The 25243-nt window shown below is 38.2% G+C and overlaps 3 protein-coding genes across 4 annotated transcripts; 1 reads left to right on the plus strand and 2 right to left on the minus strand.

Moving 5' to 3' along the window:
• Window positions 1-433: 433 nt before the first annotated feature.
• LOC116264662 (M phase phosphoprotein 10) lies at window positions 434-8732 on the minus strand. Its single transcript, XM_031645002.2, has 13 exons — window positions 7928-8732; window positions 7309-7370; window positions 5358-5541; window positions 4879-4989; window positions 4276-4413; window positions 3593-3661; window positions 3457-3498; window positions 3261-3329; window positions 1522-1593; window positions 1385-1438; window positions 1159-1300; window positions 983-1033; window positions 434-718 (listed from the first exon to the last, which is right to left on the minus strand). The coding sequence occupies exons 1-13, from the start codon at window positions 8603-8605 to the stop codon at window positions 702-704; spliced, it is 1689 nt and encodes a 562-aa protein (XP_031500862.1). The 5' UTR covers window positions 8606-8732; the 3' UTR covers window positions 434-701.
• Window positions 8733-9978: 1246 nt separating this feature from the next.
• LOC116264189 (uncharacterized) lies at window positions 9979-17044 on the plus strand. The gene is made up of 6 exons (XM_031644270.2): window positions 9979-10212; window positions 10788-12671; window positions 13747-14772; window positions 15301-15526; window positions 16303-16445; window positions 16535-17044. The coding sequence occupies exons 1-6, from the start codon at window positions 10099-10101 to the stop codon at window positions 16844-16846; spliced, it is 3705 nt and encodes a 1234-aa protein (XP_031500130.1). The 5' UTR covers window positions 9979-10098; the 3' UTR covers window positions 16847-17044.
• Window positions 17045-18410: 1366 nt separating this feature from the next.
• On the minus strand, window positions 18411-23316 carry LOC116264889 (uncharacterized). Of its 2 annotated transcripts, XM_031645334.2 has the most exons (8): window positions 21831-23314; window positions 21423-21456; window positions 21122-21337; window positions 20564-20653; window positions 19192-19257; window positions 19006-19097; window positions 18810-18857; window positions 18411-18725 (listed from the first exon to the last, which is right to left on the minus strand). In XM_031645334.2, the coding sequence occupies exons 1-8, from the start codon at window positions 22151-22153 to the stop codon at window positions 18608-18610; spliced, it is 987 nt and encodes a 328-aa protein (XP_031501194.1). In that variant the 5' UTR covers window positions 22154-23314; the 3' UTR covers window positions 18411-18607. The 2 variants fall into 2 exon arrangements, 1 of the variants encoding a protein (XP_031501194.1); XR_004174937.2 differs by having other exon boundaries at window positions 18625-18725; window positions 18810-19257; window positions 21831-22188; window positions 22946-23316.
• Between the last annotated feature and the right edge of the window lie 1927 nt (window positions 23317-25243).

Raw genomic sequence — 25243 nt, forward strand, 5'->3', positions numbered from 1 at the left:
CACACCTCAAACTTATCAAAATGTGGACCTTGTTCATGTATGCCATCATCCTATCAGGATCAAGATCAAAGTGGGAACATACGTCAGTTCTCTAGCCCTCAGATATGCATGATAGTTGATGTAAATATATCAGAGAGGCAAACGAACAACTTGCATATTTGGTATTTCCTTCAATTATGATTAATGGTGGCAGAACCAACAAGTTTGTCTTATGCCCTGGTGTTAAAATTTGACCTCCCCAATTCCACAAATCACTGCAAGTAAAGAATTCTGAATCCTAGATGACATGGTTTGCCGTCTGAAATAAGAGTCCCGGATTAATACCCAAGACATTTGGCAATCGAAGAAGAGAATTCTTGGTGCATGGCCCCGAACTGCAGAGGATGGTAAAGGTCCGACAATCTCTCAACACAGAACAAAGAAGCCACAGTAGTAACTCTCGAAACAAACGATTTATAAGAATAGCATTTCATTCTCTGAATTGACAAAATTTTCAGTTATTAATTTACAAAAACCATTATCACTTCATGATACAAGGAATTGCTGACATTGTTGAAAAAAATATAATAATAAACTGCATGTATCTTGTCTTCTCATCGTCAAAATCTGCACCCACGAAAACTTTAACCAGCAACTGGCTTCAAACAGTGGATCAGTAGCGTAAAACACTTTTGCCATTTTACCGCATCTATTGACTATAATCACGAACTGTCCTTCCCTGGAAGCAAGTTTGCAAAATGAAAGTCTTTATGCATAGACAGTTGTTAAAAACTTAAAAGCATTGAGAAACAAACCGCAATAATTCAGGATTCAGTTCAAATTCTTCAATAGAAAGACTCTAAAACAAGCCTTCTTTTTACATATAGCTTCAATTGTCTAATTAAATCCAATGTGGATGACTTCAAAACTTATCTAAGTCAAGCATGGACCGGACATCACTACCCAGCACCAAAAGACTGAAAAAGCCATTAAGAAAGTTTACCGTCTACACGAGGTAAAGGTGCTTTATTCACCATCTTTCTAGCAGACTCGGCTGCAAAGACATTCAGAGAAGTTGCCAAGTCAGTTGAATAACAATTTATACAACCAGTTGCAAAGCACACACACACACACACAGAAAGAGAGAGAGAGAGAGAGGAAGCTTCAAACAGAACACACCTTTGAATTTTCTCTTCTTCTTCGCTCTCCTCCTTTTTCTGTCAGCTTGAGTGAGCTCTCCCTCCTCTTTAATATCACCTTTACCAGCAAATACCTCTTCAGGAGCGAGCATAGCAGCATCTGATACTGCCAAGGGTGCGACCTGCAAGCAGAATATGAATTGAATCATTTCATACAAGATCCTAAAAAGAACACCAATATCAAACTCTCCCAAGTCACAACTAACCTCTTCCATTGCTAGAGCAGGTACATTTGTTTGTATTGACATGTCCTCAATAACCTGTTAAAGCATGTCACCTTAAGACACTCATGGGACAAAAAAGAATCACCGTAGAACACACAAAGATCATATTTTCTGCTTACTGGCTTTGGAGCAAAGTGAAAATGAGACAGAGCGTCCAACTTCAGACACAATTTCTTGAATAAGAGACTTGCCTGCTCAGACAGAAGGCAGTCAGTTTGGATGACCATAACTTCAGGCACAACCACTAAGCTAAAAGCACAGTACAGGAAGTAGAATAGATTCATTTATTATTTAGCTGTACATGAAATTTAAACGCAAACTTGCACGCCTTCCCCACGTCCACCTACTTTAAGTCTATGAGATAAGAAAGCCTTTTCAGTACGCACCAAAAATAAAATTCCTGAAATGCTCAAAAGGCAGTCACAGATAAAATTCATATAAATCATTCAGTGAATTGGTAAAGATCCACTAGGCTCAAAAAGAGGAAGAGAATAATATTCTCCATCACTTTAATCGAGTACAAACTACAAAGCATTACCAACCCACTGAAACCCCAGTCCCCCCATCCCCAGCTGGGAAGAAGCTCAAGTGTTTATCTGGATGCAGATTTGGACACACCACTTCTTGAATATTTATCAGCAGTTCCAGATGAACAACTAGAAAGAATTCAAGCACTAAACAATAACACAACCTTGAAAACCACTATCTTGCTGAAACATTGTTCAATATGTGCAATTTTCTACCAAAACCACCAATGCATGTCACAAATACAAGCATGTACACCAAGTGATCCAGCGGATTTTTAAGGGATGGATAATCAAGAAGAATTCGTTTTTTGGAAGCAAAAAGTAAATTTAGATCAAAAGATTCAGTTTCTGCACACAAAAGAACGTGTTGGCACACTGTGGGCCCATCTACAATTTAAAGGCATTTCAAGCTAGCAGTCCTCAATTTCCAAATGTGGGAGAAGAATGGAAGATGGCAAAGTTTCAAAAGAATACTTTGACAATGACACTCACTTAGATACAGGTGCGTGCACAGGACCTAGATCAGTTAGAGGATCATCGCATGCACATCCAAAAAATGTTTTAGTATAAAAAATGTTTTGGTATAAAATGTAGACTGTCCACTATGAACAAAAACTTAAAGCATGTAGTAGATACATATCTAACAAACAAAATTTTAAAAATATTGCTATAATAAAAAGTATGTTTTTCGTATATCAAGCAAAAATAACAAATACTTGGAAGAACAGATTATAAACTAGGTAGAAGTCGATTTAAAACCCAGACAACCCGTACTCAAGAAAACCCAGAACCAGAAGTGCAAAACATTTTGGTTGTGATTTTCATTTTCCTGATTTTAGCTATACTGACCCCACTACAAATCCCTTTTCCAATGTACTCAATTGATAACTGAAACAAATCCAACATGTTTGCACCCTCATCCTGCCATCCACCACCAGTGCAGGTATAAGACCAGCACAGAGACCCGGTACTAGCAAGCACCTTACATTGATAGAGTTCAGCAGGTATTAACTACTTTCATAGGGTAGTTTAAGTAAATTATAGTTACTCAGCCAGCTTAATTTAATTAGATACACAGAAACATACTTCAACCATGAAAAAATGAAAACAGCTCATCCTAGGTCCTTGATTATGAGTACAGCTCTATAAGATCATGAAACAACATCTAGTTTGCAACTGGTTCTTCTGGGGTTAATACTGATGGCCATTCATCCATATTCAAACCAGATAGTGCCATTAAGTGATCCACTATAAGATATATTAGGCACATGACCCATCACCAGAGGGAAGAGGGGCATGGTGGTTAGGGAGAGAGAGATCTGAAAGCTCACCTCTTTCTTCAGTTCATCCCTAAAAGGCAAAGGAGTAGGAGCAAGGCCAGTCTTTTGCATATACTCTTCCTGTCAAGGAGATGCAAAAGTATTACTGCCAAATTATACTAAAAATAGGTAACTTTAGCCAATTCTGGATAAGCATTTTCTGGAAAAAGGAATATCCACCACAAAAACAAGAGTGAAAAACATATACCTCATAAATTTCTGCGAGACCCTTCTGGCTTTTGTTTTCATCCTGCAAACCATAAAATAACTAAGACTTGATTCTGAATTGAAGTATTGGGTTAATTTTATGCTATCTAAACAAAACATAAATACATAATGCATACCAGCTCTTTCATCTCTTTTGGTTCCTTGGATCCCAAACTGGCAGTCCTTTGCACATCATCAAAATGTCCCTAAATCATGAGGAAAAAGTTCATCAACAATATATGCAAGAAAAGAACCAATATAATATCGCTCAGCTAGTGAGATTATCAAGAAGCAAGCAAACAAAAAATTTCTAGTGGAAAAACTACTATCGGATCATGATTGTGCAAAAGGAGGATCCACCAAACTTAGATACGACAATCACCGATTCACCATAACTTTATAATACATATTCCACTCTAATGCATATGTCAATATATGCATCCATAGCAACTCCACAAGGAAAGAAATTTTTCCAAGGTTTATCACTTGGCCACTCTTGAGTAAAATGAGGATATCATGCTCATGGTTGGACACAAAGCATGTTCCATCACTCTTAGGTGGGAAGCATAATGTCAACTAAAAATATGCTAAGATGAGCTCTCCATTTCTTTGTTCATCAAGGGTGAATATTGAATAATATATAAAGTATGAACACATAAGTATGAACACATACCAACAATATGCTACCCATGGTTAGACATCAAGCATGTTCATCACTTTTACGTGGGAAGCATGATGTCAGTGAAAAATACACAGAGGTGAGTTCTTCAACATATAATGTATCAGCATAGCACAGAAATTCACCCAGACAGATGTTTACCTCAACAATTCTTTGCTTAATCATATCTTCAAGAGATGCTGTAATCTCTTCAGTGATCACAGGTACTGGCCTCACATTGTGTTCAAAATCTAAATCTACCTCAAGTGCACTATTTTTTGGTCTTTTTGCAGCTGTAACCTGTACACAGAGACGCATAGCAGCATACATTATAATATAGAGTCATAGAGAAGCATATACAAGGAAGCTGTTGACCAAATCAACAGTGATGTACTTATTAGCAGAATCAACACTTGATCAGTCTAATTGGACTTGGAATAGCTGTTTTCTTGAGAGAACATCTTTTTTCAAATAGCAAACAGTATAAGCTATGAAATTTTGGTGCATGACACACTATGAAGTCTGAACCACAAAGCCTGCTCAAGCAAACACATATTTTCACTAAAAAAAACCCTGTAAATAAATATAAGTTGTGCTTGATTTGGAAAGAGAGAGAGAGAGAGAGAAGGGATATTTTCAAGAAATAAATAAATACCGATATATAAAGGAGCATAACATGCGTACACATACAGATACATTTACAACTTGTGAAGAGAAGAGAATAAAATTGAAACACATAAAACCAAATAGTTCTACATTCCACACCTCTCCCTGCATGGTCCAGATTTTGGGCTCCAAATTTGCTTTTTCCATTTCTTTTATTTTGGAGCGAACCTTCTCCAGTTGCTTTTCATGAGTTGAAAGGCTTCCTCTTTTCTGGAAAAAGGAAGACAAAAATAAGCATACTGCTTCTAATCAAGGTCACATTATTGTTCTTTATAACAAGAACACTGCTCAAACACCAATGCGGGAACTGGAAAGTAATTGTTAGCAAGTTCAGTAACTCAGATCATTTCCAGAATATCAAAAACTGCAACATTATCAAGCCTTATTCATTATATAATGCATGAGAAACAGATGAATAACAGACTTTGCCGACAAGACAATGTATGCAGGACAGTCTGGACGAAAACTTTTGGGTTATATGTTAGTAACTTAGTTTGGGAGCTTATACAAACAGATGCATCATAGATTTTAGCAACATTTAAGCACGCTATCCATAAATGCATGAAAAAGATTTCCACCTGCTTATGAGTGTCGGTATCATTTTCCAGATCACCATTAATCAGCAAGTCTTCTGGTTCACTCAATAACTGCTTATCTGCATCAGCATCTGTACCCTCCTCGTCTGTGCCTAAATCTTCTGACTCAGATAACTGTTTGTTTGCAACCTTTTTCCTCTTTTTATTACCAAAAAAGTCTTCATATCTGAATGGAATATGAAAATCAATATAAAGGGTGACCTAAAGGCACTGAACAAACAAAACCCCAAGCAATGTAAGCAAGCAAAGCTAACAGAGGAAAGATACCACAAAACAAGACAGGGGACATGATAACTAGAACAACATTAGCAGTTGCTGTTGTTTGGCGCTGCTGCCACTGTTGTTCACCACCCCACTAGAGTGGCATTGGAAGTATTGTGAACAAAATAGACCTAGGAAGGCTTGGACATAACTATCCATATTAAAGACCACTGAAAAACTTGAAAGGAAATGGCTGAAGGCAAGTCAAGGATTGTCAAACAACAGAAGCCATAACACCAGATACAAGGAAATGGAAAACTCAGATCTCACAAGGCCAATCTTACATGGTTAGAGTGAACAATAAAGATCAACATTTTAATAAAAGCATGCCAATACATGTCTGTTTGATGTACCAGGAGGCAACTTTAGGCTCAAAAGAAGCCAAAAATAAGTGCCAATGCATATAGTTACTCAAAAAACTGGGAAATGCTCAGTATTCTACAATAAAAGAAAATTAACAATTAAACATAGAAATATATGCATAACATATAGAAGGTGCAAAGAAACAAAAAATCACCAGAATAGATCAAGTGAAACCACAGTAACAAGCATTGAAAAGTTTCCTTAAAAAACAAAGTTAGAAGTTAGATATCACCTTACATTGACATTTGGTAGCATTCGGATGACACACTCAAAAAAATTGGTTTTGTTAAAATTAGTTTTTAAAAATTGGTCTTTTGACCAGTTTTGAAAAACTGGTTTTTGTGTTTGGGTAAGATGACCAAAACACATTTTCTAGTGAATAACTTGGGGGAAAACACATTTTCTAGTGAATAACTTGGGGGGTGCCAGGTCATTCACTCCTTTTTGAGATACAGTTTTTGAAAAAATGAGTTTTGGCAAAACTCATCTTTGCTGTCATCCATACGTGTCTGAAATGGTGTTTTGAAAGAAAACCATTTTTTACATCCGAAAATTGGTTTTGCAGTGTCATCAAATTAAGTTTTCTTCTTTTTTTAATTTCTATTTTGTAAAAAATATTAATTTTATGTGTTTTAAGTTAATTTCTTAAACTTTTTTAACCAACAGAAACTCAATAAAGTACATTCTTCCACTTTTTCACAAGAAGCACAACATTCAAAATTTCATCATTAGAGAGACCGGCTATGTGTAGAACTACCACCATCACAAATATGTTGATGAAACATGTTCATGCACAGACAGATATACAAGGAATGCCTTTTGCCGAAGGTCAATGTTTTTGCAAATAAAATGAGTTGTCAACTAATTCCTGAGCCTAATCTCCATACAACATGTTATCATGACTTCCATACCAGTTATAGTAAATTACACGTCCCATTTACAAACTCTACATATAAACTCTTCTGTGGTGTTCAACCAGGATTTTTGAAACAAAATAAGTGTAGTACAAAAAAGTGATCTAATTATATTCTTTAATCTTTACACATTATATACATCAAAATTGAAGCAGCAGGGACCTTTAGATAGGCTTCCTTGCATCAGCCAAACTCGTGAAAGTAATAAGATCTGACAGTTGATTCAAAATGCATGCTATGGCAATGGATCAAAATGATTGGGATGCAGCAGCCAACAAAACGTGATATAGGCACATGAAAGTAGTAAGTTTTTTTCAATGCCAACAATGACAACATAAGGTACTTCCAACAGTACATAATAAAAGCTTCAACGGGCAAAACCAAAATGGAACCACCTGGGATATGTGGTTGATTTCTCATGAAGATCAGCTTCACTTCCAATTCCACCAAGACCAATCTGCAAATAAGGAAACTATCAGAAATACTCTACCATAAATAGTCCCACTATTTGATATTTTTATGCAACAAAGTGGAAGTGATGTGCAGCTTTTACTTGCAGTACTAGTTTCTATAAGGTAGACTCTACACGAACACCAAAACTTCCAAAAGAGAGGATTGTGAAATATAGTTAATTAAAGACTCTCCACAAATAAGTAACCAAGATAGGAATATCTTTTTTATGATGATAATGACGACATATCAAAACTGTCTCTCACCCATCTTGATTGTTACGAGCCTTCTCAATTATATCTCTCCCTATTTATTTCATTGTTGGCAAGTGATGCATACAAGTTTACTTATGCGAAGGAATGTTAAATACCCCCAATCCAACTCTTCTCTCTCGAAAAGGAGACCATTTTCAGCCACCTTGTACGGATGCTAAACTGTGCTCAACAACAACGATATCAAGTATTTAGCTAGAACTAAGAACAACCAACATGAGAAGAAAAAGAACCAAGAAAATGTTCGCCAAAATTTTTTGAGAGAGATAAAGTTAACCACAAAAGCTATCACCTCTTCGTCGTCGTCATCATCATCTTCTTCTTCGCCGCGCATCTCATCTTCTTCTTCATCCTCGTCCTCGCCTTCCGCGTCATCCTCCAATGCCTTCTGTCCCCCGCCCCCGAACTCCCTCTTCTCCTCCTCTTCCAGAAACTTCTCCAAATCCTTAATCTTCAAAAACCCATCCTCAATCCCTCCACCTCCATCCTCTTCATCTTCTTCCTCTCCCTCATCATCCTCCATCTCGTCCTTTTCTTCTTCTTCCTCCTCCTCTTCCTCTTCTTTTTCTTCCTCCTCCTCTTCCTCTTCTCCAGGACTAACCTCACAATCTTTCTTCTCCACCGCCTCAATTGCGCCCTTCTGCTCCTCCGCTCCCACGCCCCCAACACTGCCCAGGGTGGGCGGATTCTTCTCCAACCGCCGAACCTCTCGGCGGAGCGCCGGGAGCACAGATATTGCCTGGAGGTCGATTTGCTGCCATATCTGCTCGGTATCGAAGCCTTCGACTAAGAGCTTTGTCAAGGGACACTTAGCGCAGTGCGGACTCAGCGCCGCGAAGAGATGCTCCGACGCGGCCCTGGCCGCTCCAGCGAGCTCCGGTGATGGCGTTAACCATGACGGCGGGTCCGCCTCCCTCAGGCGGCGAAGCGCCACTGCGCCCTCGGCGCCCGCTTCACCTGCAGCCGCCATGGACGCTCCCGCGCGATCCTTGAAGAGAGGATACTCCACAGCAAGGGCCCTGCCGCCGTCTTCCCTCCTAATGTTTGAGACAATGCCAGTGAGTAGGGAGGAGGGCGAATTCGCGTGATAATGGATCGCTTATGATTTCCCACTGACCGGAGTCGAACCTATGGATCGAGTTCGCAGCGTAATTTGGTTGGCATGTGGATGAGAACCAGACTCGGATCCGACTTAAAAACGGCCCTCATCTCCTTTCTCCTTTGCTATGTTATAATTTATATATATATATATATATTATAGAGCTGTTTTGAGACCCATCCCTTACATCTCCTTTGTTATGTTATAATTTATATTTATATATATATATATATATATATATATTATAGAGCTGTTTTGGACCTAGGTGAAAAACAAACACACGATCTATCTATGTGCAAAGATGGTTTAATAAGAAAAATTAACATTGTATAAATGTATCCTAAAATTTAAAATCTCGATGCATAATAAATTTAAAGCCTTGCTCATTTGTCTCTCTTGCTTGCTAGTGAAAATAATATGGTTGAAACTGATGATAATATCATTAGTACCAATAACACCATACTGCTGATAATACCAATAACGATGTCACTAGTGCTGCTCATAATATCATTAATATAATTCATTGGCAATTGTTTTCTCAAAAAAGAAAAGAAGGGACTCAACTAAGAAGAGGCTGAGGCTTGGGTTGAGTTGAGTCTACACAACACTGAGTATGACCAAGGGAAGTACTCCAACAGCTTCAAATGGCAATCCCAAGACCCAATTCCAAATGGCAATGAAACTCCATTATCTTCACCCAAACAATGATTGGCAACACTGATCTTAGTGTGTTACGATAATGTGAGGATGTTTGATGGGGTGGAGAAAAAACGAAAGAAATTTTTTCAAGTATACGGTAGTCGAAAGATTTTAGAAAGGATGAAAAGTTTCAAGAAAACAATAAAGAAACTCCACTAATCTCACAAGAGTCCAATTCCTTTAACTGTATAACTATTAGATGAACATGGTTGAAAGATTGGAACAGAATCATGGAACAAGTCAAAAAGTGTTGTATGTATCTATCTTAAAATTGAAGCATGAAACCATAACAAACTATTGAATTTGCCAAATGGATAATGCATCGTTGCTCCCAAGAAAAATTTAGTCAGCAAATTAGACGTTTAAATCTTGTTCTTGTGCTTTCGTTGAACGCTATTGCCACACCAAATCTTTTTAGTGCGACAAATTTGTGGAGGATAAAAAGGGGGAAGAAAGAGGGGAAACCATTTATTGGGAACTTAATTATCATGGAATTTCAAGTCCCACAGTCGCATCCCAACGCTTGTAATCTTCGGCTCCGAACGTCATCGGCTTTTGGGAGATCGGCGAAGACTGCTTGTTTTGACTCACCGCTGTAGCTGATCACGTGATCGGCGCGGCACGTGTGAAGCGGATGTACACGTGCGACGGAGCACAAGAAAACCATGGAAGCCACGCAACAAAGAACAAAGCCCCTGAGAATTGAGATCCCATTCTATGAGCAATCGGTATCAGCAGAACCACGGATAGTCCCAAACATCTTCCGAACGATCGACGAGGTAAGCTTCGAAATCCTCCTCCCTCTCTTACTTATTCTCATCTGTCTCTCCCCCCGCCAATGTTGGATGGTCTCTCACCTTCGTCATCGCCATTCAATGGCTTGATCTGAATAAGAGGGGAATTGACTATCTTGATCAAGATTGAAGACATAGAATTCGACAAAGGTTTTCATTTATTTTTCACGCTCCCAATTTGGTAATTCATTGTTTTCGTTGTATTTTGGTTTTGCGAGCGATTCAGGATAAGGTCTCACTAGTTGTGGTCTGAACTTTGAACGAGGTTACTGGTTGGATTTCGTATGATGGACTGGTTCTGTGTTTACGTTCGTGTGCGTGGTGTGTGCAACTGGGTTACTTGAAGCAAAAAAGAAGTTGCGTATGAACATAAATGATCTCCGCACAGATTTACTTGTTCTCGAGTGACAATTGATTGGTTTTTGAAACATTTATCGTTTTTACTCTGGGGTACACCATTCATGATCTTGAATTAAGATTGCATTTATGGAATTGTTCCACCAAACAAGATAGTTATCATATTTTGTTTTGGCAATTTTTTTCCTTTTCCCCCTTGTTAGATGCCTGGTCGTGACGATGCACCTGAACTAGCCTCTTTGGATCCATTTGAAACTGATGATGCACAGTCCCCGCCGTCAGATTATTCATCATGCAATGAATCCGAGTTTGAAAAGTACTGCAGTGCGAATTCGGTCATGGGAACCCCGTCAGTCTGTAGTTCTTTTGGGGACTGTAATGAATTTTTGGATCTTGAATCAGATTCTTTGAGGCATTCTCTTGATGCGGAAGATAAAACTAAAGAGAAATTGCTCTTTAGTGGATATGCACGTGATGGGAAGAGTGGCAGGTTACATGGAAGAGTTGACACTAGGAACTTCAGGGTTTCTGGAAATAGGGACTTCACTCGAGGTGTTTCAAGCGTGTCCAATGTTCTCTATGGTGGACAAGCGGGCAGTTTCCGTATGGCTACCCAGAGTCAGGTCACAGCAAAGATGGACTTCATGGAAGAACTGAAGGTGCCCTTAAGAACTGTGGAGAGACATGATTCATCAGTTAGCTTCTCAGACAAATCTCCTTCACCTAGTGATTCATACGATGGGGATTTTGATGAAATAAAGGAGACCTCAAATTGTGCTTCACCTGAGAAGGAAAGCAATTGTATAAGCACTCACTCTGGAAGCAACCTTTCAAGGTCTACTTTGTTAAAGTTAAAGCAAGATGATGGCAGCCATGACACTATAGTTGCTGGTCTCTTGTCAGGAGAAGGGATGGAAGGACTAAAGATGGATAGCGAGCACTCATCTGAATATGGAAGTTCAGATGCAGAAGATTCTAACCTTGATCCTGGGACAGATGATGAGAAGAGAGTTTTTGTATATGCAAGGGAGGATTTGCAACGTCATGAGGAAAACACAAACCCATTGCTTATGAATTCTATAGTAGCTTTTGGATCTGATGATTGGAATCAATTTGTGCTGGAGACAGGGGATTCTGATCCATTTTCTATAAGTGGAATGGACCCTTTACAAATGATAGAGTCTGGCTTTGATGTTCTATCTAAAGAATGCAAACAAAGTGATCCTTCACGACCCCAGTTTGGGGTTTCTAGGATGAATGAATCTAGACAATTTGGTGCTTCTATGGAACAGCTTCATGTTATACCATTCATCAACTCTACCGACCATTGTATTGATGATGATCCTTGCAGCCATCAAGGCACAAATGCGACAACTAGCACAACTAAGAATAAGACTGATGCTACTTTACAGATGGATTTACAAAGTTGCATAGATGGAAGAGTTTCCACTGAATTGGACTCACAATGGTGCAAGCCTCTATCGAAAGTGAATAATAGGGAGGAATCGGTTGCTGTAAACAGTGCAATTCTGCCAGCAAATTGTCACTTTGATTCTGTTGAGGCATCTAAGAAGGTGCTTCAGTACAATTTAGATGAGAAACTTGGAAGTTATAATGAGAGTTCAGCGAAGCACTTCTCTGGTTCTACAATTTTCTTGGATAGTCTCCCAGATGTTAGACTTTCTGAACCTACAATAAATGGAAGAGTTTCTACTGGATTAGACTCACAGCAGTGCAAGCCTATACCCGAAGTAAATAACGAGGAAGAACCAGTTGCCATAAGAGATGGAATTCCACCAGAAAATTATCACCTTGATTCTGTTGAGGTATCTAAGAAGGTGCTTTGGTGCAATTTAGATGAGAAACTTGGAGGTTATGATGAGAGTTCAGCAAAGCACTTTTCTGGTTCTACAATTTCTTTGGGTACTCTCCCAGATGTTAGAGTTTCTGACCCTGCAATGAACAGAAGACAGAAGGGAAAAGAGTTGCCAGGGGCTCATGTATTCAGTGATTCCACAATCATTACAGGACAACTGAAGCAAAAATCTCAACAGTGCCTTCATGGTGATAGTCTTGATCCAAATGAGGTAGGTCATCATTCTCTTGTGGATATTATTTTCTCTACGTGGAGATTGTTGTTCTGATTTAAATCTGAAGGATTATCTTTTATGCCTTTGGCAGCTCTTTTTCTTTTCACGAGGAATTTGCTCAATTAAATTCTAGAAGCAAAAAGTTAACAAGGTCTCGTATGGATCCTTTCAATATTTTCTTCCATTAAATAAGACCTGTTAACATCCTAAAAAAGTGAACTTTTGAGCTCTTCTTATGCTTGGATTTTCTGTCTGGTGTAGAATTCATTCCATTGTCCCATTAGAACTCAAGAAGCTAATAAAAAACTTTTCTCTAGAATATTTAGGCTGTAAATGGATTTCTTTTCGATTTTGAAGATCGCCCCTTGTACCAGCAATACAGGAGAAAATCAGGAAATGCTGGAAAAAAATGTCATGGTCTTTGGACTTTGGATACTGTTTAATTGTTGCCTAGCATACGGCTAAAGCATTTTTCTTGAGTTTAGGTTGGTTTCAAATCATCACTGTTCTGTTGGGTTAGTTATAGTACAATTTTTGGCATCATCAGGATTGACCATGAAATATTACCAAGTGCAGAAGTTCATGACATCCTTAATTGCAGTTGGGTGTTTAGCCAGTCCACGTTTATTGTCAATTATAGAATTTGGGCACAAAGTTACTATCCTTGTGATGTCTTGGTCCACCCACGAGAGTTTTAGGCTGAATCCAACAGTTTAGGAAGCTATGGTCCATTCCCCTTAGTTACGTTTTATCCATGCTGGAAAAATAATTACAAATATTCTATTATTAACTGAATTAGTGCTGATTCTATTGTGCTCCTAGTTACTGTTTTCTTGTTTCTGCTTTTGCAGTTTAACTAACATATCTCCTCTTAGCCACTGAAATTATTGTAATTATTTTCTTTCCTTTTGTTTTTCAGCATATCACAGTGTTTGTGGCATCTTTTTTTCTATACCTCTGTTTCTCAAAGGCTTTGGATGCTTGATTATGTGCATGCGGCCATAATTATTGTTCTTAGTTCCTGCAAAGAGATTCCTAATTCAGATTGACACTTATATTCACTTCATTTCAGGTTGGTAAACTTGATGTGAACGAGTCCTATGATGATATGGTTCAGGACATGGAGTCAGTCTTATTAGAGTCAGTTGAGCCTCATGGGGCTATCTTTTCTCCGGTTGGCCAGGGGGGTTCATCTCATCCATCTCAAGTTCAACCTTGTAGAGATGGGAGTTCTACTGCTTCTACATCAGGTGTCATTGATGTATGCTCTTCAAAGCTATATATCAACAAGATTGACTGGATTGAAGTAGTAGGTGCCAAGCAGAAGAGGGGAGAAGTTTCATTTGGGGAGCGGTTGGTTGGTGTTAAGGAATATACTGTGTACATAATCAGAGTTTGGAGTGGCAAGAACCACTGGGAGGTTGAACACCGGTACCGTGATTTCTTTACACTTTATCGTCAATTGAAGATATTTTTCAAGGACCATGGGCTAACTCTTCCTTCTCCATGGGTCAATGTTGAGCGGGAATCTCGAAAGATATTTGGAAATGCTTCCCCTGATGTTATCAATGAAAGAAGTGCTTTAATCCAAGAGTGCCTAAGAAGCATTCTCTACACTGAAACTCATGTAGGAATACCTAATTCATTTGTTTGGTTTTTATCACAAGAAAATACTAATGCAGCTTCCTTGTTAAGTACTTTGACCTCTGTTTCTGCCCGTAATCTTGGAAACAATCAAGAAGCATCATTTTATGGTGATCCATATATAGGTGGAGTTTCCTCTTTAGGGAAAACCATATCTTTGGTTGTTGAAATTCACCCTAGTAAGTCCATGAAGCAGTTGCTGGAGGCACAACACTATAAATGTGCAGGTTGTTACAAACATTTGGATGTCAAGAAAAGCCTCATGTTAGAATTTGCACAATCACTTGGCTGGGGAAAGCTTCGTCTTTGTGAATATACTGGTCAATTGTTCTGCTCTGCCTGTCATTCAAATGATACTGCAGTTTTACCGGCTAGAGTATTGCAACATTGGGACTTCTCTTTGTGCCCTGTTTCTCAGTTGGCTAAGGCATATCTAGACTCCATTTATGATCAGGTAATCCAAAGGCAAACATCCTTTTCTTTGTTTTGTTATAATTAAGCATTTTCTCTTTTATGTTTTTTCTGCACCAAAGCTGTTTCTGTTTCCCATTACTGCATAAGAACATGGGTATGAATCAGACAAAGTTTGAATAGCGACCTTGACACTTGACAGATTTCAGATGATTCTTGCCAACATTTCAGTTCTCTTAGTTTCTTGCTATGCTCATTATTGGGTAGCTTCAGCAGATACATTCCATGACAGATGCATAGTTGAGAGTTCCTGTTATTGGCATTTGCATTTATGGCTATTTTGGTGGAATACAGTATTGAGTTGAGTCATCAGGTGTGAAATGCTATCTAGTGGCTCAAATTGATTGGTTTCTAGTATTTAGTTTCAGTGTATGTTCACTAGGAGCTGTTCTTCTCTTGCTTAGAGGAATTGTTCCTGTTCTCTTTTTTGGGAACCAAATCACAATTGAAGTATGACTTGACTATGAATGGCCTGTTTTTGTATTTTGACTTCCCTTTTTCTTTTTGGCAGCCAATGCTTTGTGTTAGTGCAGTTAATCCATACCTCTTTTCAAAGGTCCCACCTTTGCTCCATGTTATGGGAATCAGAAAAAAGGTAGCAGCAATGCTTCAATGTGTTCGCTGTCCCTTCCGTAGGTCCATTGAACGAAGTCTTGGGTCACGGAGATATCTTATTGAAAGCAATGATTTCTTTGCTCTTCGGGACCTTGTAGATCTTTCAAAAGGTGCCTTTGCAGGTATGTATCTTGATTTTTCATTTATCACCAAAGTGCATGAAGATCCCTAGCGATTAATTTTATATTGGTTATCCATCCTACAAAATTTTTTTTTTGTTACTTGAGATGAACCTCCATTTGCTAGGTCTGGACTCCATGAGAAATATTTAAAAACTGTGCATTTCCTTAAACTTTGATTCTAGAAATTATGCTGGATGGTCTTGGAGGTATACTGAGGACACTTTAGATGCTAAAAAACTCATCATACATAAAGAACATTCATGATTCTTCATTCATATGCCATAATATATCAACACCACATTCAAAAATGAAAAATCATAGATTCACATAATAAGCATTCATCACAAGTGTAAGGTGTGTTAGATTATATCATAAGTTCACAACATATGATTGTTCACTACGAAGTGCCAAATATCATGATTATCACCAATCAACGATAATCATCCTCATTTTCCTCTTTAATTGTTTTAATGCCTTCAAATGGAATATCTTCACCAACATATGGTCAATTTTTCTAGAAAACTAACAAAACCCCCCGCTTCTGCATCCCTTTGTTCGTTTTGTCCCTATATCGTATATATGGGGCATATCACCCCTATCGCACGATACAGGTGATATGCCTGTGATACATGGGTGTATCGTGTATCGTATGTAACACATACAATAAGTATCACATGATATAGGAGAGCCGAGATGAATAACACTGGTTCAAAGAATTCTTTTCCTACTATTAACTGTTCAGTGTAACTCCTTACCCTTGATTTTCCTTATCACAGCACTGCCAGTTATGATGGATACGCTATCAAGCAAGACTCTAGAGCACATCACACAACAATGTCTTCTGTGCTGTGATGTTGGTGAGCCATGTGGTGCTCGTTTGGCGTGTGATGATCCATCTTCACTTATATTTCCCTTTCAGGTTGGTACCCTGTTCTAAGCCTATTTGGCATCTTAAAGATATGTCATGTTACCATTACCAACATTGGCAATCCTGTTTACAACTTGCAGGAAAGTGACGTAGCTCATTGCAGCTCTTGTGGGTCAGTTTTTCATCATCACTGCTTTGAGAAGCTTCCAAGCTGCCCTTGTGGCATCGCTGCTGGTGGGCTGAAGCCAACAACTGACTCTTTACAAGATCAAAAGCATGGACCAGGCAATGAACTTGGTAACATTCCAGATTTGTCTCTGAAGAACAACAATTCAAGATCAGCTGCAAGTGTCTTGTCTAATTTATTTTCAAAAGTGAAGTTTGAAAGTCCATGGAAAGGTAGAAGTGACCCTGTTATTCTAATGGGCTCTTTGTCTAGTCTGCCCCCTTAATGGGGATGAAAGGAAAGAAGGTATATGCAAATTGTGCTGGATAATTGAGATTCATTGTAATGGGATTATATTTAGTTTGTTGTGATTGTACTATATCATATTTATTTTGTATCATTTGTATCATTATATGTAAAGTAATACCACATCTTGTTTGTAAGTATTGCACTTAATAAAGGTCAATGATCTCTAAGTCTTCAAGATTGTGCTGAAGCTCGAATTTCTTAGGTGACGTTCCACCCTTCGAGGTGCTATTCATGACCATGAATGATCTTTTTTTCATTTTTTGGGTGATGTCGAGGAACATGCCACATAATGAGTTTGTCTTCTGAGGGGAGACCTGCTGAACCCTCATCACCACGTGCTATGAGGACACACCATGACACCGGGGACAAGATAAGTCTTGTAACGAAATCTGATGGGAGGGGAAGTCTTCGTCTGAACGCCCTTCGAAATCCGCTTTACCACCCGCTCCTGCTCTCCAACTGCTGGCTTATGAGAGCGAGAAACTTATTAAGGTACAACAGATGCTATAAAGATATTGAATGCCCGTCCTGTTTTACATGTCTAACTTTAACTGGACAGAGCCAGAGGTAATTTGCGGCATTTTTGGAAACCCTGACCAACCCAGTTCACGCACATGCCCGTCACACACATGATTATTCTAAGTCTAGTCACTGAATGTGCTTCCGCGACAGGAGTTGTTCATTTGGTTCTTATTTTAGCTTGTTGGTAAAGGACTGCAGAGACCGGTGAAGGAGAAGGGAAACCAAGAAAGGTAGGAAAAAACTGGTTTAAACTTTAAAACCCAGATGGAATTTGCTCATCATTAGGAGCTTCTCTCAAGCAAAAGACTAAGATCCTTATGATTAATAACAAGAACCGTGTTGGTATTTAGTTTGAAGTTCTCCTTCTCATTAGTTTTTTCAGTGACAAAAAGAAAGCTCGAGAAACAGACGAATTAATAGGGTTGCTAAATGGCAACAGACCTCCTTAATGAAATTAGTTGTTAGATGCGCACTCGTTCGTTCCAGTTTCTACAAACAGTGAGCACAATTTGTGATCGTGACCAAGTTGTCAGGATGTCACAAGCATCGAACTCAGAGGGAGCATCTGCTACTACAAAGAATCAAAGATGAACGTTGAAACTGAGACTACTCTCCAGTAAATGGAGAGCATCAAGAGTTTTGCCAACTCAAGAGCAGCCAATTTTCGGTTGACAACTTGGAGTGGTAGGAGCAGCATTCTCGTAGATTAGAAAATAAGATGAAATAAAAAAATATATATGTCTGTAACACGCACACTCACAATGCATTTTGTATTTTCTCGATGACTTTGAAGGAATCCACACCCAAACTATTCGATTATACCTCTTTTATCCAGGTTGCACACCTACAGCTTCACCCGTACTGAATTTCCCATGTTCCATTTAGTAGTTGACAAAAACTGGAAATGATGCAATTAGCAGGTAGAATAAACCTCTTCAACCTTATTCACATAAAAGAGCACACACTAAGCCCCAACATTTACTCCAGAAGGCAAGGAAAGAGAACGCACTTGCAGCTGGGAAAAGAATGGCCAATAATTATGACAAGTATTTGCATCTTGCGAACTTCCATCTTATAATTTTTTTTCCTGAAACTTTTTTTTCACAGGATTTTTCCATGGACCATTTTCTGAAGCATTAATCAAAACCTTACAACGAGATATATCAACAAGGTAGATGACTGCTTTGACATTTGTTCGTTTCCCCATCCTGCAAAGTCACTTGTAGCATTCATATGACTGAGGAAACCACCTTGATAAGAAGAAATGTCTAGCCTTTATCATTAAAGCAAATACTGCGTAGCATGGGATATGCATCAGACCGACAAACAAGTACCTGATAATCAAATCAGTAGTAAGAGAGAGACAAAGTATAGAAAAAGGAAGTCACTGGAGAATTTCCGGAGAGAGATGGAGTTACCATAGAGGAGCCCACTGAGATGACAGGTCAAGAAATGGGTATGGCCACCTGTATTGAGAAAGGATCATTCAAATCTCCCCCCCTCTCTCTCACACACACACACACATGCACACGCACATGCACACACACACACACACACACAAAAACATGGATCCAATATCAATGAAGAACATAGATGTAAGAAAGAAACACTTACCCTGAAGAAGTACAAGCATGAAGTATCCACTGAAAAATAACATATATACAAGTCCATAGGATGAAGTATGCAATATGACACCATAGAAATCGCTGAAAACAAAAGGAAATAGAAGAGTAATAGACATTCAAAAATCAAATGGCATTTGCATTTGTATACTTCATCAGCTTGGAACCAAAGACATACCATGCGATTAAGCCAAGTATCTATGAAGAGGAGGACAACATTGATTGAATGCATGGTGACCATCAACTGCAAATAGAGATATAACAGAAATCTCAATTACACCTCAAAAGATTATTACTAGAAAGAACACAGAATCCGTTAAACCATTGCCAAGACTGAAAATCTTACGTAGCAAAGCTTTTATTGCTTTCAAAGAAGGAATCACTAATATTGACAAGTGAGAAGCTTAGAAAATAAATTATAATTAAGCTAGACCAGCAGGAAAATGGAGTAGAATCCTGTACTGCTTGTGGGATGACAGGTTATCCTTATGCACTATTAAGGAATATGGTGCTAAAGCAATGGCATATGCATTATCGTTTTCCAAATGCTACAGTGTTTTGTGCTGTTGCCAATACATTTTCTTGCAGATGAAGTTGGCTCGCAACCCATGATATGTTATGCTGAATAAGAAGCAATTACAATGACATTTGCTTGGATGTACATTATTTTAGGAAGCATCATTAATTCTTTGAAGTACCAATTGCCAAACTACCTGATACCTACAGAGAAAGAAATTGATAGATATATGACTCTTAGGTGCAAAACCCGTAAGGAATCATCGTGGCTATGATCTTTCCAAGATGGAAGGCTGAGAGAAAATCAAGGAGAAAATATTTTAGTCATCTAAAACTAATTAACAAAATTTTCTCTTTGATTTCATCTCAGCCGTCCATCTTGAAAAGATCAACGACCAAGATAATTCCGTACGGGTCTTGTGCCTACGGGTCATCCACCTTCCTCTCTCTCTCTCTCTCTCTCTCTCTTGCTATATATATATACATATATATTTATATATTTATATATATATATAAAACTAAAACACGCTTTTAAACAATTTGTGGGGTTTGCAATCCCATAAACACAATAGCTATTTCTTTAGCAATACATGAAAATCATGTTCCAATTCAACACAAAGCTCCGAAGACAGCCTAAACTTCAATGGAGCAATATGTTCACATAGAGTGACCAAAGTAAGACAGAGGAAAAACTTTTAAACACCATAAAAACATTTGATAATAAAATTTTATTCTCATTGGAATTTTGATTCTAGTTTCTATTGAAGATAACTAAATGAATCTGAAGAGAGTTGTGGAGACTCCAAAGACATATAGGTTAACATACACCAGTCACCAAGTTTTCTTTTCCTTTTGATAAGGAGATGGTAACCATAACTACTGCCAAATATACCATACAGTTGCCTGGAATAAGCTTAGGGATGTTACTAAGTTTTGACAGGCAAATATATAAACAAGTACCAGCAAATAATAATTATGTAGTTTCCTGGAAACAATTTAAACATATACTAAGTCCTTTCAAAAATATCACTTACAAAATTCAAGTTATAGTCCTCTTCAGTGAGAAAGGGGAAAATGATGAGCCAGTAAACACAATCTGTAAGCACCACAGCTCCTGCACTTGTCTTCAAAAATGGCGGGAGTTAAAGCAGTTGCATGATTGCTGCAGAAGAAAGGATGAAGAATGAAGACGTAACAGAAGAAGACTCTGAAACTACACCCCACCCCCCAAAATGGAAATTTTTGAATAATACTGAACCCAGTTAATCAGCTAGGATTATATGAAGGTAGATACAAAAATGCAGACAACTTTGTTTCAAAGAAAAGGAATTAGAAAAAATATATTAATGAATTATGCAGCTTCCCATAAATCAATGACAAAGTTTTCCAGCAAATAATGCATCAGTCATCAGTGCGGTGACATAATTGAGAAGATTGTAGAAAAGCATAACTGGGAAAGAAGAACCTTCTTCACAAAAATGCAATGGGCCGAACTCTTTTATGGATGATAGTACATGCATACTGCAGAATTATGAACTTTCCATAGTCTACCACTTTCTTTTTCTTTTCTTTAAGGATCATATGAATAATACCTGAAATACAATCTGAAGGATATAACCCCAACGCCTAGCCTTTTCATGAACATGTCTTTCTGTGTTCTTGTTGGTTGCAGTCGCATTTTGGCTTCTCCCATTGGCAAGACAAACACTACTGCCACTTTCGTCATCTACTTTAAGGCAGCCAGCATTGTCAGAGCCTGACTTGTTGAGGCTGATACGGCAGCCATACATGGAAAATAACGAACCAAGCTACAAAACAGGGAGAGCATATAAGCACCAAACAGTTACTTTTATAACCAGAAAAGCACTGACAATCTGAAACTCAATGACTTACCCCAAAATATATCGTCAATAATGTGAAAGTCCACCTGTTCAGCAGCAAGTAAACATAAATTTATCACATGGAATGCAACTTCTAGGCTCTAAAAGGCCTGAAACAACTAGGAGTGAAGCATGACATGCCTGGTAAGGGAAGTCACGACAGATACCACTAATTCTGAATGTTTCTATGTCAATATCTGTAAACTTTTAAAATATGCACTAAGTATCATATATGAGTGCATTAAATAATAAAAGGCATCTTCACAAGAAAAAATGTTACTAATTTCCCGTGGCCGAGACCAAGGGGTTTCCGGATTCATGCGGTAGCATTTGGATCTAAGTGAACGTCTTGAGCTTTAAGTGCAGTTTGTTTTTAACAGTCCTCGAGATGGATTTGACAGTACAACAAAGAAGAACTTACTGAGTGTAGAAGTAGAACATGTCAGACCCCTCCAAAGTGATGTCAGCGACAAGCACAGTCACCATTAAACAGAACGCGACAACGCGATAAAGCAGCAAGATGGCAGGATGGATTTCTCTTAGACAAGGCTTCCAAGATTCATCGGCATACCAAGAAGCATCCGCTTGTTGGGTTGGATCCTCTCCCTGTCGCCTAACCTTATTTGACACGTCGAACTTCAAAATCATAAGTGATGCAAGAAACAGTGCCAGTAGTATCCATTCTGCACACAGGAAAACTTGCCATTGCATCCAGTACTGCAAATTGGTAGTTTCTGCCGTCATTAGTTACTAGTTTCCACGTTGCCTTCAAAGAGACCCTGTAAGATTCAGAGGAAACTTGAAGTAACTGTCATTTACTTAAACTTTAAGAGTTGATTTTCTATCCATGTTCCCATGCTAGACTTATGGTATAAAAGAAACCGACTTCTTCTACAATATCTTGGGAGCAAACAAGGGAAAAAGATTAGCAACTCAGAACTCTCACGACTGATGAGGAAAGAGCGGCCCAGACAAAGAAAATCGAGTACATCCCATGAAATGCGAAGCTAAAGTCTGAGCCCCGTGAAAGAGGCCTGAGCAAGCCCATATGTCCTGGATGGTTGTCTGTAAGTCTCCTTGCCCATGGTCCAATCTTATTCACACAAAATGCCTTCACTTCAACTTGTTGGGACTGCTTTGTTCAATCGGGCAGTTGACTCTCTTCGCATGTCCCTTACTTGAAGGCGAGAGGAGCGCAACCAAATATATGGAGTTCATACATCTTTCTCTGCACGAGCTACGATAGAACTGCCATAACGGCATAACCTTGACAATCGTTTTTGCTGCAGAGCCCAAGCGACCTGCGACTCTGTGAGCAATATCTTGATGAAATGGGTCTGGATGGGAAAGATCCTTCTTGACACTGAAATTTAGCTCAATTTAGACAAGGTAAACTTTGGTCCAGACTTCAGAGTCTAATGGGAAACGCATATTTCGGGATGTGCTTGCCCGTTGTATCTTGTCGTGGGGCTTTAATTTCTTCAAAGAAACCATCAGAGATCAGAGAAAGGGATCTTTCCACAGGGTGGTGCTCACCTGATCTAACGCGGGCAGATTGCCCGTCTAGAACGAGACAGCTTTGCTCCTTTCCTTGCTAGTGGGGATGTTTCTTAGTGAAATGAGCTGAGATCAGATCATTACCCAACACTCTCGCCATTCAACCGGAGGTGCTAAAGTTACAATGACACCACTGCTGATCGGCCGAAATTACTAGGCCTGATCGTCGCCCGTCATCTTCCTGTTCCCTTGCTCTCTCCTTCCTCTCCCCGGGAAGCAGAAGTCGATGTTCATGAGAGTATCAGGATATGTCAAGTTCATCTCAGAAAGCCAATCTCTCCTCCAAGTCCTCAAAACTCCCCTTGCCCGTGTCTTATCATTCCGGCATTCAGCATTTCCCTTTGGGTCAACGTTAGTTTGAGGAAAATCAAGCCGCTTCTCTAGTGCCGAAAATCTAAGGTAGGTGATAACGGGTGGTTCTTACGGTCGTTTGGCAACGCTCCAACGAATGTGTGTTAAGGTCTTAATGGAACATTGTTTTGAGTCTCTTACAAATAAAACCCTTTGGGAGTGATTTATAAATATATTCTTAAGATTGAGATAGATTCATAATATGGATGTTTTTTAATTTTTGGACACTCACAAAATATTTTATGAATTTATCTTAAACATTTGAAACAGATTCATCAAACACTAAAACTAAATATACATAAATCTACTTCAATCTTTAAAGGCAGATTCTTGAAACCCTTTACACACCTATAAAGTGTTTCATTTGGCAAATACAACGGTTTATAACTATTCCATGAAACATTGTAATAAGTGTTCAAATTATCGAATATTTTAAAAATTGTTATGTGAATTTACCCAATTTTTTAGGCATGTCCATAAGCAATTGCAATTGCAGGCTGTTCATATTATCAAACACCTCTTACCAATACGACTTCAGCATTGGACCCAAGTACTATGAGCTTGATAAGACTTCCATATTCATAAAACATTCTTTGAGGCATATTTATAAGTGTTCCCACTAACAAACAACCCTTTAAAGATTATTTGACAAATAAAATAATTTGTAATTATCTAAAAAATATGTCCCAAAGATTATGGCAGATTTGAAGCATTTTAATAATTGTTCATATTATGCAATATTTTAACAAGTGTTTTTGTGAATTTACCCTATTTTTTTTAGCACTTCTATAAAATAGTTGCATGCTATTGTTATTGTCAAACAGCCTCTTACCAACTGCTTTGCTATTCTTATTGCCAAAATAGCGTTTGGTGGCACTTGGACCCAAGTAATACGAGCTTGAGAGGACCTCAGTGTTTTGGTACGGAACGAAAATCTCTAGTCTTCGACTAGGACTAAGATAGTCTTTGAACGAAACCTTTTAAAAATCGTTTTATAAAATTAACTTTTCTTAAAAATTAAAATTTTTAAAGTGTGTTCTATGAGAAATCGAGAAGGAAAGAGAAGGTTCAAAGAATCAAAAAGTGAAATTATTCACTTGCTTTTGAAAACATTGTTTTTCCACAATTGGATTTTTTCTTTATAAACTCATTTTTTACGATCACCCATATACATATTAAACAGCATTTTAGAGGCAAAATGACACTTAACTTTCAAGTGGTATCAGGAATTCATCCAAACACAATCTCTGTCTCAAACTCGCTAGAGTTTTTGAGGATATACTAGCTAGCTTCAATAAGCTTAGCTAATATACTAGCCGTAACAACCATATCCAGAACTCATCTAAATAGTTCGTGCAGCAATTCGACACCCGCATTATAGTTGCATATTATTCATACTGAAAAAGAATATAAGTTAAGACATGTGGTTATAGTAGATGCATGTACATGCAAATCTCTTAAAAGAGTATCATAGGATCCTCCATGCATAAGGTTGTTGTATTTCTTACATTGACAACTAACAAGCCAATTAAACATAAGTACTTGTGAACTTTATTACAGGAAATAATTTGAGATCGTAAAATATAATGGCAGGAATGCATTCTCTTTTCTGATTTTGAGAGAACAAAGTTTAGCTCTAGCTGCAAAATAAACTGTTTCTACTCTTCTTATCGCAAGTTGAAAACATCTATTTGGCAGGTAATTAAAACTGCATTTCATCAAATCTGTTTGAAATTATACTTGGCGCTTGGCATTTTAAGTGAAAAATTCCTAATAGATCAATATGTATTTAAAAGATCAGAAGATACATGTAAAATTTCACCAACGCGTAAATACTGTTCTGAGATTTATCGTATAAAATGTGGATCGTGCTTGCTCTCTTGAGATTTAAAAAAAAAAAAGAGTAGTTTCTGGATTTGTCATAAA

The sequence above is a fragment of the Nymphaea colorata genome, chromosome 11 (genome assembly GCF_008831285.2).
Source record: "Nymphaea colorata isolate Beijing-Zhang1983 chromosome 11, ASM883128v2, whole genome shotgun sequence".
NCBI lineage: Eukaryota > Viridiplantae > Streptophyta > Magnoliopsida > Nymphaeales > Nymphaeaceae > Nymphaea > Nymphaea colorata.

Coding starts and splice junctions, on each gene's coding strand:
- LOC116264662 (XM_031645002.2), bottom strand. CDS start 8,605: ATGGCGGCTGCAGGTGAAGCGGGCGCCGAGGGCGCAGTGGCGCTTCGC. Junction 4,990..5,357: donor ATACCGACACTCATAAGCAG/GTGGAAATCTTT, acceptor TCCTTTTTCCAG/AAAAGAGGAAGCCTTTCAAC. Junction 1,594..3,260: donor GGGATGAACTGAAGAAAGAG/GTGAGCTTTCAG, acceptor CTGTCTGAGCAG/GCAAGTCTCTTATTCAAGAA.
- LOC116264189 (XM_031644270.2), top strand. CDS start 10,099: ATGGAAGCCACGCAACAAAGAACAAAGCCCCTGAGAATTGAGATCCCA. Junction 14,773..15,300: donor TAGACTCCATTTATGATCAG/GTAATCCAAAGG, acceptor TCTTTTTGGCAG/CCAATGCTTTGTGTTAGTGC. Junction 16,446..16,534: donor CACTTATATTTCCCTTTCAG/GTTGGTACCCTG, acceptor TACAACTTGCAG/GAAAGTGACGTAGCTCATTG.
- LOC116264889 (XM_031645334.2), bottom strand. CDS start 22,153: ATGACGGCAGAAACTACCAATTTGCAGTACTGGATGCAATGGCAAGTT. Junction 21,338..21,422: donor TATTGACGATATATTTTGGG/GTAAGTCATTGA, acceptor CCTGTTTTGTAG/CTTGGTTCGTTATTTTCCAT. Junction 18,858..19,005: donor CATGCTTGTACTTCTTCAGG/GTAAGTGTTTCT, acceptor TTCTCAATACAG/GTGGCCATACCCATTTCTTG.